We start from the raw sequence: 13,297 nt of genomic DNA on the forward strand, positions 1-13,297 counted from the left end.
AAATACCATTTAAAAAAAGTGGTCTGGAGTGAGTTTTTCTAGCATGGATTCCCTGATCCCTCAAATGGGTCATTCCAACCCTGAATAATAGAGATTTTAAAATTTTTAAACCAAAATCTGTGTCAGTGCTTGCTACAAGGCAGCCCTGGGACTTCTGAATTTGGAAAGTCCAATGCTGTAAATTTTGGCTTTACCCTCTCAGCTAAGGAAATCAAGCTAAAACCTACATTCTAGATTTCTCAACACCATCAGTAATAACAACAGTAATACTGCTACATCAACATCATTTCAGATTTAAAATTTAAAAATTTCTTAAGCTCTCACACCTCTTTCATTTACCAATTAAGCACTGACAACATCCTTCATTTGTTTTTCTACAGGCAACCTGAGGGTAGTTGTTTCTGCTTAGGTAGCAAAAGAGTGAAGGTGACTGTAGTTACTCTAAGTATGCAGTGCAATCTAGTGGAAAGAGCATGGGCCTGAAGTCAGGGGATTGGGGTTCTAATTCTGGCTCTGCCACTTACTTGCTGTATGAGTTGGGGAAAGTCACTTTAACTTCTCTGTGGCTCAGTTTCCTCATCAGTAAAATGGGGCTTGAATATTGGCTCTTCTTCCCCCTTAGACTCTGAATCTTATTTGGGACAGGGACTTTGTCTAACCTGATAATCTAGCATCTTGTTGATTTATACTCTCCCAGGCATTTAGTGAGCACTTGTTGTTATTGCCAACTTGTGCTTCCCAAGCACTTAGTACAGTGCTCTGCACACAGTAAGCGCTCAATACGATTGATTGATTTAGTACAGTGTTCTGCACACAGGAAGCGCTCAATAAATGCCACTGATAGTGATGATAATTTACCCTAGCATTTGATACTGTGGGTGACAGTAATCACTTAAAAATGCCACAATTATTATTTAAGATATCATGCACATCAAGACTCAAGGTGAAGTAGAAAAATATTTTTGCTCCTTCACACTATTAACTGTAGCCCTAAGCCTGGAGCATGGGACAGACTCTGTTATGGATGTCTTGTGGTATTTGTTAAGCACTTAAACTGTGTTCCAGGAACTGTACTAACTGCTGGGGCAGATACAAGATAATCAGCTCAAACACAGTCCCTGTCCCTCCTGGGGCGCACAGTCTATGGAGGAGGGAAGGTAGTTATTGAATCCCCATTTTACAGATGAGCCAACCGAGGCACAGAGAAGTTGAGTGTCTGGCCCAAAGTCACAGAGCAAGCAAGCTCAGATTAGAATCCAGGTCCTCTGACCCCCAGGTCCATGATCTTTCCACTAAGCCACACTGGCGGGGTGGAAGGGGAGATTCCCAAGGTGTTTTCTCACTCCCACCTGGGTCTTTGTCACTTGCAACTTACTTGGAAGGCATTCAGGAGGGTAAATATGATGTGGAAAGCTGGAGAGCTCCCCTCAAACACCGTGGCAAGCCCGAACCCCCAGGTAAGACCCAGTAGGGGCGTAAGGACTCCGATGCTCTTGCTGATTTGAAATAGACTGTTCTTCTCCTGCTTGGTGGGTTTGTCCCCAATGGAAGGCCTGAGGATTTTAGAGATGACAACCATGGTGATAGTCAAGTTGATCACCACGATGATCAGCGCGGGGATGACAAAAGCCAAGAGGGCCTTGGTGTCGTCCCAATTGAGCCAACAGGCATTCTTCCGGGTGTAGACGTCCCGGGGCTGAGTGATCCCCACCGTGATGGCTGAGATAACGAGCGGGCAGCCATAGCCCAAGGAGAAAGCGATCACTTTCTGGATAGACTTGCTGGTGTCATGGAGGATGAAAACCAGGCGGTAGAAGAGCATCAGGCCCAGGGTCAGCATCCAGAAGAAGACGCTGAGGTAAAAGAAGTGGATAAAGAATGTGGCGGCCACGCAGGCCGTTTCGTTGAGCGGGCAACGCTGGTCATGAATGGCAGCGGCCACAATGAACCAGGAGTCGGCCACCAGGAGGGAGGCCGCGATGTTCACGATGCAGATGTGACGCATATAGGAAGTCCGGTTTTTGGTCACTGATTTCCAGACCAGGGCTTCAATGATGAGGCAGGCTGCCAGGCTCAAGATGGAGAAGCCCAGTCCGATGTAAGAGATCACGTCCAGCAGTATTTTCAGAAGGGAACTGGGGTCGGGTGACTCCGGGGACATGAGGATGGAGAAGGAGGTCAGGTGGTTACAGGTACAGAAGACATGATCCCGGTCCATGTGGTCCACGGAACATCCGCTCTGTTCCCAACCCCCGGTGTGGTTGGAGAGATTAAAGTTCCAGAAGACGCACTGTGGCACCCACCATGAAGGTTTGTTCTTCTTGAATGTCATCGAGATCTTGAATGACTTGGTGACACTCTGGCTCACCGTTGTGGTCATCACCAAGCCGTTGACCAAATTAACAGCCCAGCCCTCCTGGGGGAGGATGGATTTGAGGGTGGAATAAGCCACTGTCACGATGGATGAATTTGGTTTCAGGCTTTCAATCTGCTGCTTCTTGATGAACACGTCACCCCAGAGGTCAGAGTCCTGGAACACAAATCTCTCCTTGTAGTCGGCCGCTTGATCGGCTGAGGTCATGATACCCTTCAGCTGCACGTTGGCATGTTTGATGGGTGGGATGGTAGTACCTGCTGAATGCAAGACTCGAGAGAATCTCTCCACCGAATCCAGTAACCGGGAACTTTCGTTGACCTGTTGTTGATTCAGGACTTTCCAGGTACTCAGCGAGGGCTTGCTAATGAGCACGTTAACCGTAGAGAGAAAGAGCTGTAAACAAGATGGCACATGGTCATGCTAACAAGGCAATGTGTTGTATTCTCCCAAGCACTTAGTGCAGTGCCCTTCCCTGACTAAGCCCTCTTTTCCTTTTCTTCAACTCCCTTCTACATCACCCTGACTTGCTCCCTTTATTCATCCCCCCTCCAGGCTCCACAGCACTTATGGACATATTTGTAATTTATCTATTAAGATTAATGCCTGTTGCTCCCTGTAGACTGAAAGCTCATTGTGGGCAGGAAATGTGTCTGTTATATTGTACTCTTCCAAGTGCTTAGTACAGTGCTCTGTGCACGGTAAGTGCTCAATAAATATGATTGACTATCTGTGTGCAGTAAGCACTCATTAAATACGATTGATTGATTGATTCCTGAAAGAATTCAGTGTTTCACCACATTCCTGGGAAGCAGAGTTATCCTTTCCAAAATGGTCGATGGCTGAACTAAGGCAGGGGACCAGTAAGTAACTTCTTCAGTGGCCTTAAAATGGCCAGTGGCCAATCACCTAAGCACTTGGGAACTCATTCCCTGCCCTTGTGAAACTTATGTACATATCTCTGTAGTGTATTGCTTCTTCCACTCTAACTTTCAGTGACATTAATCGCATGCTTACTTTGTGCTGAGCACTGGACGAATCACTTGGGCAACTCACCGTCATCGTGTTTTGATTCACTTGAGTGGGAACAGTTGAGACCAAGTCCAAGATGTTTACCATGGCCGCCAGGTTGGAAGGGGAGGAGCTGATTTCATTTTGCCCATAGGCCATATTATTTGATAAATTCTGAAGGAACGTCGGCAGCTTCTCTTCTTGCTCAGGGCTTTTAAGCAAGGACTGTAGTGGGAAAGATCAACAAGTCAACAACAAGATTTTCCTAAGTGTCACATTGGGCAAAGCACATCATATCTACCAGGAACAACCAGAGACCTTATTACAATTTAATAAGGAGCTTAAAAACCACTAATGACTACTCATTTCTGCATGAAGTCTTTTGTCTTTAGTGGACAAAGAACAGGGCTGGGATTCAGGGGATGTGGGGTCTAATTCCAGCTCCACCACCACCTGCTGTGTGACCTCAATTTTCTCATCTGTAAAATGGGGATTAAATACATGATCTCCCTCCCCTTTAGACAGTAAACTCCATGGGGGGAAAGTGACTGATTCTGATATGATTGTATTGTATCTACTCCAGTGCTTAGGACGGTGCTTGGCACATAGTACATGCTTAATAAATACCACAGTTTTTACACTTCAAAGCTGTCCACCAGTTCTTATATAGCTGCTCTACACCCCATTCCTCTTAAATCCATCTTCTTACTGTACCCTGAGTCTCCTAAATCTCGACTTTTCAGGTTGCTCAAGTGAAGATTTCCTGCTTGCTTCGAGTCTACAAGCCAGAAAGCAGGGAGCTTAAATGGGCCAGGAGGCAGACCTCTCAAATTGCATTAGTTCCATTTTTACTCCCCTTGGGTAATGAGAGTGTGTACCAGTTTGGTGTGGGAAGGGATGAAAAAGAAGGGACAGATCCAGAGAAGCAGCGTGGCTTGGTGGAAAGAGCACGGGCTTGGAAGTCAGAGGTTGTGGGTTCTGATCCTGGCTCCTCCACTTAGCTGTGTGAATTTGGGCAAGTCACTTAGCTTCTCTGTGCCTCAGTTACCTCATCTGTAAAATGGGGATTAAGACTGTGAGCCCCATGTGGGACAACCTAAGTGTCTTGTATCTACCCCAGTGCTTAGAACAGTGCTTGGCACATAGTAATCGCTTAGCAAATACCAACATTATTGTTATTATGAAATACCCATGCATGCACCCCTTCACCCACCCTGGGAGGGACTGGGATTTTGTCTCCTTGGGACCCCGCCCAGGCTGGACCCTTGCGCCTGGACAAGGGTCTCCTCCACCCCTCCCTGGAGGTCGGGGGTGGGGGTGACGCCTGGTGAGCCCACCTTGCTGGCCCTCTTATTTGGGGGTCCTGCTGCCAACTTGACTGCAGCCCCCCGCAGCCATCCAGTACTCACCCAATCACTTAGTTCAGTACTCTGCGCACAGTAAGCACTCAGTAAGTACCCTGGATTCGTTGTGGGCAGGGAGTGTGTCTACCAATTCTGGTTATAGTGCACTCTCCCAACGCTTAGCACAGTGCTCTGCACGCAGTAAGCGCTCAGTATGTAGCATTGCCTACCAGTTCTTTATAGTGCACTCTCCCAAGTGCTTAACACAGTGCTGTGTGTGCAGTAACCTCTCAGTAAGTACCCTGGATTCATTGCGGGCAGGGAGTGTGTCTACCAATTCTGGTTATAGTGCACTCTCCCAAACGCTTAGCACAGTGTTCTGCATGCAGTAAGTGCTCAATAGGTAGTAATGACTACCAGTTCTTTATAGTTCACTGTCCCAAGCGCTTAGCACAGTGCTTTGCATGCAGTGAGCACTCAATAAGTACCCTGGATTCGTTGTGGGCAGGGAGCATGTCTATCAATTCTGGTTATAGTTCACTCTCCCAAGCGCTTAGCACAGTGCTCTGCATGCAGTAAGCATTCAGTATGTAGCACTGCCTACCAGTTCTTTATAGTGCACTATCCCAAGCACTTAGCACAGTGCTTTGCATGCAGTGAGCACTCAATAAGTACCCTGGATTTATTGTGGGCAGGGAGCATGTCTACCAATTCTGGTTATAGTTCACTCTCCCAAGCGCTTAGCACAGTGTTCTGCATGCAGTAAGCATTCAGTATGTAGCACTGTCTACCAGTTCTTTATAGTGCACTATCCCAAGTGCTTAGCACAGTGCTCTGCGTGCAGTAAGTGCTCAGTAAGTACCCTGGATTCACTGTGGGCAGGGAGCATGTCTACCAATTCTGGTTATAGTGCACTCTCCCAAGCGCTTAGCACAGTGTTCTGTGCGCTGTAAGTGCTCAACAAGTAGCATTGACTACCAGTTCTTTGTAGTGCACTCTCCCAAGCACCTAGCAGAGTGCTTTGCACGCAGTAAGTGCTCAGTAAGTACCCTGGATTCATTGTGGGCAGGGAGAGTGTCTACCAATTCTGGTTATAGTGAACTCTCCCAAGCGCTTAGCACAGTGCTCTGCATGCAGTAAGGGCTCAGTAAGTAGCATTGACTACCAGTTCTTTATAGTGCACTCTCCCAAGCACTTAGCACAGTGCTCTGCACACAGTAAGCCCCCAGTAAGCAGCATTGATTCATTGCGGACATACAGCGTACCTACCAATCCTTTGTAGTGCACTCTCCCAAGCACCTAGCACAGTGCTTTGCATGCAGTAAGTGCTCAGTAAGTACCATTGATTCGTTGTGGGCAGGGAATGTGCCTACCAACTCTTGTTATAGTGAACTCTCCCAAGCACTTAGTACAGTGCTCTGTGCGCGGTAAGTACTCAGCAAGTAGCATTATTCAGAGAAACAGCGTGGCTCAGTGGAAAGAGCATGGGCTTTGGAGTCACAGTTCATGGGTTCAAATCCTGGCTCCACCAATTGTCAGCTGTGTGACTTTGGGCAAGTCACTTCACTTCTCTGTGCCTCAGTTACCTCATCTGTAAAATGGGGATTAAGATTGTGAGCCCCCCGTGGGACAACCTGATCACTTTGTAACCTCCCCAGTGCTTAGAACAGTGCTTTGCACATAGTAAGCGCTTAATAAATGCCATTATTATTGTTCGTTTTAGGCAGGGAACGTGTCTACCAACACTTTATATTACACTTTCCAGCAAAGTGTGAGGGCTGGGTTGTAGAAGGAGAATAGCAAAGTGAGACTGGAGAGGTCAAGATGGTGGCGTGCTTTAATAAAGTGCACTGGGGGTGGGTGTCAGGTGAGTATCAAAGTCCTTAGGAGATAGAGATTCAAGTACATAGGCAAGTTCTCTTTTTTAAAGCCTTCTATCAGAGGACCCCGGATAAAACCCCTTCAGAGAAAGGCTTGAAATTACCTTTGCCTTGAAGAGCAAGCTATTGATCGGTGCAGAAATGCAGTTGTTTCTCTCGACCTTCCACTCTTTGCCTTCACATTTGTATGTGATGGTTCCTCCCACCTCCAGGCTACTTGAACTATTTGCAAACGAACACATCTTCTGAATAACTTTGCCTGGCTCTCCAGCACCTATGTTGGGATCTTGGCATGAAACGGTCTCTCCTGAATTGGAATAAAAAAAGAGGTACAGATGAGAGCGAAAGGGGACCTAATCCATCTTGCTGAACTTTCCTCCTTAAGGTCAACAATACCAGTATTGGTAAGCACTCTGGCTGTGGGCACAAAGATTGTGTTAGGTGGGAGACTGAGTCGTGATGTAGAAGTGTTTTAATAATAAAGGTGTAGAAAATGACTCCCCGAGGAATGATTTCATATTTGAAAGCTATTAGAAAGGGCATTCCTTAACTAAGGACACCACAGGGAAAGATCATGGAGGAAGTCAATGATTATCACCCCTACAGCCCTGCTCCAAGAATGCAACGCAAGGAAAATCCACTATTCCCATAAGACCTTCCACCAAATGCTCAATTCAGCCCAGAAGGGATTTTGAGAGCAACAACCTATCGGCCCAAGTTGTTATGGCTCCCGGAAGCAAACAGAAGAAATGATGTATTTTTTTACCGGGAATCAAGTTCAGTGTCATAGGTGCACTTTGGATGGAAGCATTGACTCTGTTGATAATGGTACACGACACTTGAGTAGTCATGGGACATTCCGTAGTGATGTGGGCGAAGTAATTGTAGACATAGCATTCTCGGAATCCTTTAGCTGCTCTTACTGTAGCAAAAGAATAAGACTTTCAGAGACACAGCACTAAGATCAGAGATCCTTATTTCAATACTATGTCCTACCATCAGCAGAGCCCACCAATGAACCAATTAAACAATTGCATTTATTGTGCACTCTACGTGCAGAGCAATATACTTAGCACTTGGGAAAGTACAAGAAGCTTGCTATAGGCCGGGAATGTGCCTGCTAATTCTGTTGTATAGTATTCTTCCGAGTGTTTATTACAGAGCTCTGCACATAGTAAGCGCTCAATATTGTTGATTGATTGGTATAGTACATATTAGTCTATGTAAGAGCACAGTGCCTGTTTTGACTTTGGGGCTATTGTCCTGGGTTTTTTCTTGACCCAGGGTTTGCGGGTGAGAAATGATTGAGGTGGAGGGCTAGGGTCAACCAGTTGGCAATCAATCACTCCTATTTATTGAGTGCTTACTGTGTGCAATGTACTTAGTACTTGGAAGAATACAATAGGATAAGTAGACACATCTCTGCCTTCAAGGATCATACAGTGGAGAAGCAATGTGCCCTAATGGATAGATCACAGGCCTGAGAGTTAGAAGGTCCGGGGTTCTAGTCCCTGCTCTGCCACTTGTCTTCTGTGTGACCTTGGGCAAGTCATTTCACTTCTCTGAGCCTCAGTTACCTCATCTTTAAAAATGGGATTAAGACCATTAGCCCCATATGGGACACGGCCCATGTCCAAACTGACTAGCTTGCATCTGTCCCAGTTCTTGGGGCACATAGCCTGGCACACAGTAAGAGCTTAACAAATGCAATAATAATTATAATAACAGTAATACAGACTAGTGAGGAAGAAAAACAATAAAATAAATTATGTATAGGGAAAGCAGCAGAAGTGCTGTAGAGGTAGGGGGAAAACCAGAGTACTGAATTGCAAATGTATTTTGTTTCAAGCAATTGGGATAATAGAGAACTCAAAAATTTATTTTAAAAGAATGCTTCTTGTAATACCATGATATCATAGTCAAACAATTGGTTTAATCTGAAAACAAAGCACACCTGCAGTTGGCCAAAAAGGAGTAGAGTTAGCCAACTTGCTACTTTGGCTTTATGTCAGGAAGGAAAGGCAGCAAAAATTTCTACTGTTTGCTTTCTTGTCAGCGGACCCTTTTGGGAACATGGATTTCCTCTCTTACCAGCTGGAAATGACAGGGAACCAATCTGGAAAGTCACTTTGTAGTCTCCTCCTTCAACTAGGCAGCACTTGAAGATATGCGAGCTATTACATGGAACCACAGCTTCCAGGGGATCAAGCATGATGTCTTGTTTCAGAGGCAGAGGGTAAACAGTAACTGCTTTGGTTGCCACACTCTGAGAACTTTTATATTTAAATATACACTGATAGGTACCTGAGTGGAAGGAAAGAAAACTATATTATGACCTAGTAATCAGCCTGTCTAGCCTTCAATACCCATCTCAGGATGGCACTTAGAGAGTTTCCAGTACTCTACCAGTCTCAGCTATTGGAGAGAGAGTCAAACAGAGGCCTACCCATTCCATTTCTAGCTGGGGCAGTGGTGAGTGGAAGGCAATCTACTACAAGTCAAAACTCACCTGTGCTGGGCAGTAGTGGTATGGGAGAAAGTTGAGGGTGGAGGCTCAGCTGAGCAGAAAAAAACAGTGGTAAATCACTTCCATATGAAAACTCTATGGATACCCTACCAGAATGGTTGCAGATGGAGGTGGGGCATTCTGGGAGAGATGTGTCTGTGGAGTTGCTATGGGTCGGAGATGACTCAAGACAGGACAAGCCTTTAATAGATGCCTTTTTAATCCCTGGATATTTTATAATGACTCTCAGCTCTGGTGAGCTGTGCCCAGGAGGAGTATGGTCTAGTGGATAATAATAATAATAATAATGGTATTTGTTAAGTGCTTACCCTGTGCCAAACACTATTCTAAGCATTGGGGTAGATATATGGTAATCAGGTTGTCCCACGTGGGGCTCACAGTCTTAATCCCCATTTTACAGGTGAGGTAACTGAGGCAGAGAGAAGTTAAGTGACTTGCCCAGTCACCCAGCTGACAAGTGGAGGAGCCAGGATTAGAACCCATGACCTCTGACTCCCAAGCCCGTGCTCTTTCCATTAAGCCAGGCTGCTTCTCTAAAGTCTGAATCCAAAGGACCTGGGTACTAATTCCGGCTCCACCATTTTTCTGCGGGGTCACCTTGGGCGTCACTTTATTTCTCTGCACCTCAATCACCTCATTTGTAAAGTGGGGATTAAGACTTTGAACCCCTTGTGGGATATGAACTGACTCTGAACTGATTAGTTTGTATCTGCCCCAGCACTTAGTACAGTGCCCATCATATAATAAGTGCTTAACAAATACCATCAAAAAAAAAGATTAGAAGGTAATTCATTCTTTCAATCGTATTTATTGAGCACTTACTGTTTGCAGAGCACTGTACTAAGTGCTTGGGAAGTACAAGTTGGCAACATATAGAGACAGTCCCTACCCAACACGGGCTCACAGTCTAGAAGGGGCAGACAGACAACAAAACAAAACATGTGGACAGGTGTCAAGTCATCAGAATAAATAGAAGTAAATCTAGATGCACATCATTAACAAAATAAACAGTAATGTTATTACCTACCATGAATGGTTCACTGAGGAGTATACATCTTTCAGCAAATATAATTGGAGAAACTTTTTTTCCAGGGAAGGTAATAGGAGTAAGTAATTTGAGCTTGATTTTTGCTCCTGAATTGTTTTATTGTACTCTCCCAAGTGCTTAATATAGGTCTTTGCACACAGTAAATGCTCAGTAAACACAATTGAATGAATAAATGAATGGATGAATTGGTGAGAGGTATGCCTCCACAAATGCACTAGCCCTAACCAACTTGGGTAGTTGAAGAGAAGGTTTTTATTGTGTTCTAACCCAACAGTTTAATGCAAGCTAGGCAATAGAGATGTTTCATTAGTTCCCTATCCTAATTGCCAGTGTAAGTCTACCCAGTTATGAAGCAGAACTCCAATATCTTTGTTCTGTTTATTATATGGACCTGATGCCCCAATAGCACTCATTCAATAAAAAATTACAGTTGCATTTCACCCACCGTTCCACTCCATGGATGCAGTGTCTACAGTAAGCACAGACTCAACTCTATTGTGGTATCTGGTTGTAGTGTAAAACTTGCGGTCTATTTTCACTCCAGCAGAAGTGTTCCAGAACACCATGTCGTAGTGACTCACGTCGCTGGTGCACTTGATAGAAAAACTTTGTCCCTCAGAAACAGAAATCGGGCCGGGGGTTATTATTAAATTGGCTGAAAGAACAAAATAATTGATGGCTATGCTTAGTACTCTGATCCCATCCAGGTGGGAGAAACAATAAGGATAACAGACACACAATAGAGCATCCTGAAAAGCAGTGTGGCCTAGTGGATATAGCATGGGCCTGGGAGCCACGGGACCTGGGTTCTAATCCCAAATCTGTCACTTGTCTGTTGTGTGACCATGGGCAAGTCTCATCACTTCTCTGGGCTTCAGTTACCTCGTCTGTAAAATGGAGATTAAGACTGTGAGCCTTACGTGGGACAGGAAATAAGTCCAATCCTATTATCTTGTACCTTGTATCTACCTATTATCTTATGTTATATTATCTTATTATCTTGTATAAACCCCAGTGTTTAGTATAGTGCCTGGCACATAGTAAGCGCTTAACAAATATCACTTTAAACAAAAGTGCATTGATTTCCTAAAGTTCCTTAGTATTACTTTTTCCCAGTTTGGTGCTTTAAAACAACAAATTTATATTGCATCACTGGGGAATTTGCTAACTTCCCCCTAGCTGTGATAGGTACCCCAACCAAGGAGAAAAGATAAACTGACTTCGTCATCTAAAATAGTAGCCTGTGGGCTCAGAGATGGCAAGCAAATTCTCATCCATGCTCTCAATCAATCAATAGTACTTAGTGAGCACTTACTCTGTGCAGAGCATTATACTAAGCACTAGCTGAGTACAATAGAGTAGACAGGCCCAATCCCTACTCTCAAGGAAATTACCATCTAGTCAGGGGACATACATTGAAATAAATTACCGATAGTCGATCGTATTTATTGAACTTTTACTGCATGCAGTGCACTGTACTAAGCACCTGAGAGAGTACAATTTAACAATAAAACATCACATTCCCTGCCCACAAGGATAGGGGAAGCAACATAGTATAAGTAGATGCAATAAGTGCTTTAAGGTTGGGATTTGGTGAGTTCCTCAGTGGTTAGAGGGTACAGACTTAAGGCCATAGTTGATAGAGAGGGGAGGAAAAATAGAATGGGGAAATGAGAGATTAGGGAAGCTTCTTGGTGGAGATGTGATATTTGTAAAGCTTCGAAGGTGGGGTGAGTGGTGGTCTGTCTAATACGAAGTGGGAGGGAACTTCAGGAGGGAACTTTAGGAAGGAGAAAGGGTTTAAGCCAGGGGGTGATAATGAGGGAAATGACATTGAGACACAATGAGGAGGTTGCTTTTAGTTAGAGGATCCAAGTGTGTGGGGTGGGTTGTAGTTGGAGAAGCCCAAGACTGATAGAAGTGAGGGAGTTTATTGAATGCCGACAAAGTTGACTTAAAACAGTCAAAACAGCTTGGTGTGAATTGAAGTGAGGAAGCAAAGATTTGAAAGGAGGCTTGTGGTTGGAAATGGCTCACGTGAGACAAAGCCTTTATGGAAGAAGCAGGGGTCTGGAAGTCAGGAGGATCTGGATTCTAATTCCAGCTCCATCACCTGTCTGTCATGTGACCCTGGGCAAGTCACTTCACTTCTCTGTGCCTGTAACCTCATCTGTAAAATGGGGATTAAGACTATGAGTCTCATCTGGGACAAAGACTGTTTCTAATCTGATTAGGTCGTATCTACCCCAACACTTGCTACAGTGCCTGGCCCACAGTAAATGCTTAACAAATACCATTAAAAAAGGCAAGCCCATCAACAGTGATCATTTTCTGTACATTACAATAGTGTATACAAAGAGGAACACACACACCCACACACACACTTCTCTATAAGCATTACAGATGAATGATCGTGACTGTTTAAACAAGTTCTTACCCACAGATGTAAAAGTTACCGCAATGTTCCTACTGCTTCGGGCTCCATGGTCCGTGCTGAATTCACACATGTACGTGCCTAGGGTTCCGGATGAACCCCTTGGACACTGACTACTATTGGCCTTGATGGTATAATTACTGCAGCCTGAACCTGAACTGGTGAGTCCTGAAATGAAATGGACAATCCGAATGCCATTATTAATCGCTGACCTATCCAATTTGGTGGAACAATTTTTTAAAAAAGGCAGTAAGGCAAGTAACTTAGAGGCTAGATGAGGCAAAATATGGGCGAGGGAGGTTTGATTTGCATAGACCTGCATTTTCATTTGGTGCAGGAGTAGAATCTGTGGGATTTGAAGCGTGCGTGTGCCTGTGTTATTTGCTAAGTGCTTACATGGTGCCAAGTACTGTACTAAGTGCTGGGGTAAATACAAGAAGTAGCATGGCCTAGTGGAGAGAGAATGGGTCTGGGAATCAGAAGGACCTGCGTTCTAATCCTGGCTATGACACTTGTCTACTGTGCAGCAGAGGACAAGTCACTTTACTTCTCTGAGCTTCAGTTACCTCTTCTGTAAAATGGGGATTAAGACTGTGGGAGATGGACTGTGTCCAACCGGATTAGCTTGTAGCTACCCCGGTGCTCAGTATAGTGCCTGACACATAGTAAGCGATTAACAA

General features: G+C 44.7%; 1 protein-coding gene across 3 annotated transcripts in view; it reads right to left on the bottom strand.

The window, feature by feature from the left end:
- Nucleotides 1-13,297, bottom strand: part of ADGRF5 (adhesion G protein-coupled receptor F5) — a 69,315-nt gene that overhangs the window by 13,069 nt on the left and 42,949 nt on the right. For 2 of the 3 annotated variants that reach the window (XM_038751041.1, XM_038751042.1), the window contains exons 11-17: nt 12,621-12,785; nt 10,629-10,838; nt 8,700-8,912; nt 7,375-7,530; nt 6,713-6,915; nt 3,431-3,610; nt 1,376-2,770 (exon numbers count right to left, since the gene is read on the bottom strand). In XM_038751041.1, coding sequence (XP_038606969.1) covers nt 1,376-2,770; nt 3,431-3,610; nt 6,713-6,915; nt 7,375-7,530; nt 8,700-8,912; nt 10,629-10,838; nt 12,621-12,785 — 2,522 coding nt within the window. The remainder of the gene's footprint in view (nt 1-1,375; nt 2,771-3,430; nt 3,611-6,712; nt 6,916-7,374; nt 7,531-8,699; nt 8,913-10,628; nt 10,839-12,620; nt 12,786-13,297) is intronic. The other variant, XM_038751043.1, reaches the window with a different exon arrangement.

Source organism: Tachyglossus aculeatus, chromosome 9, assembly GCF_015852505.1.
Source record: "Tachyglossus aculeatus isolate mTacAcu1 chromosome 9, mTacAcu1.pri, whole genome shotgun sequence".
NCBI classification, from domain to species: domain Eukaryota; kingdom Metazoa; phylum Chordata; class Mammalia; order Monotremata; family Tachyglossidae; genus Tachyglossus; species Tachyglossus aculeatus.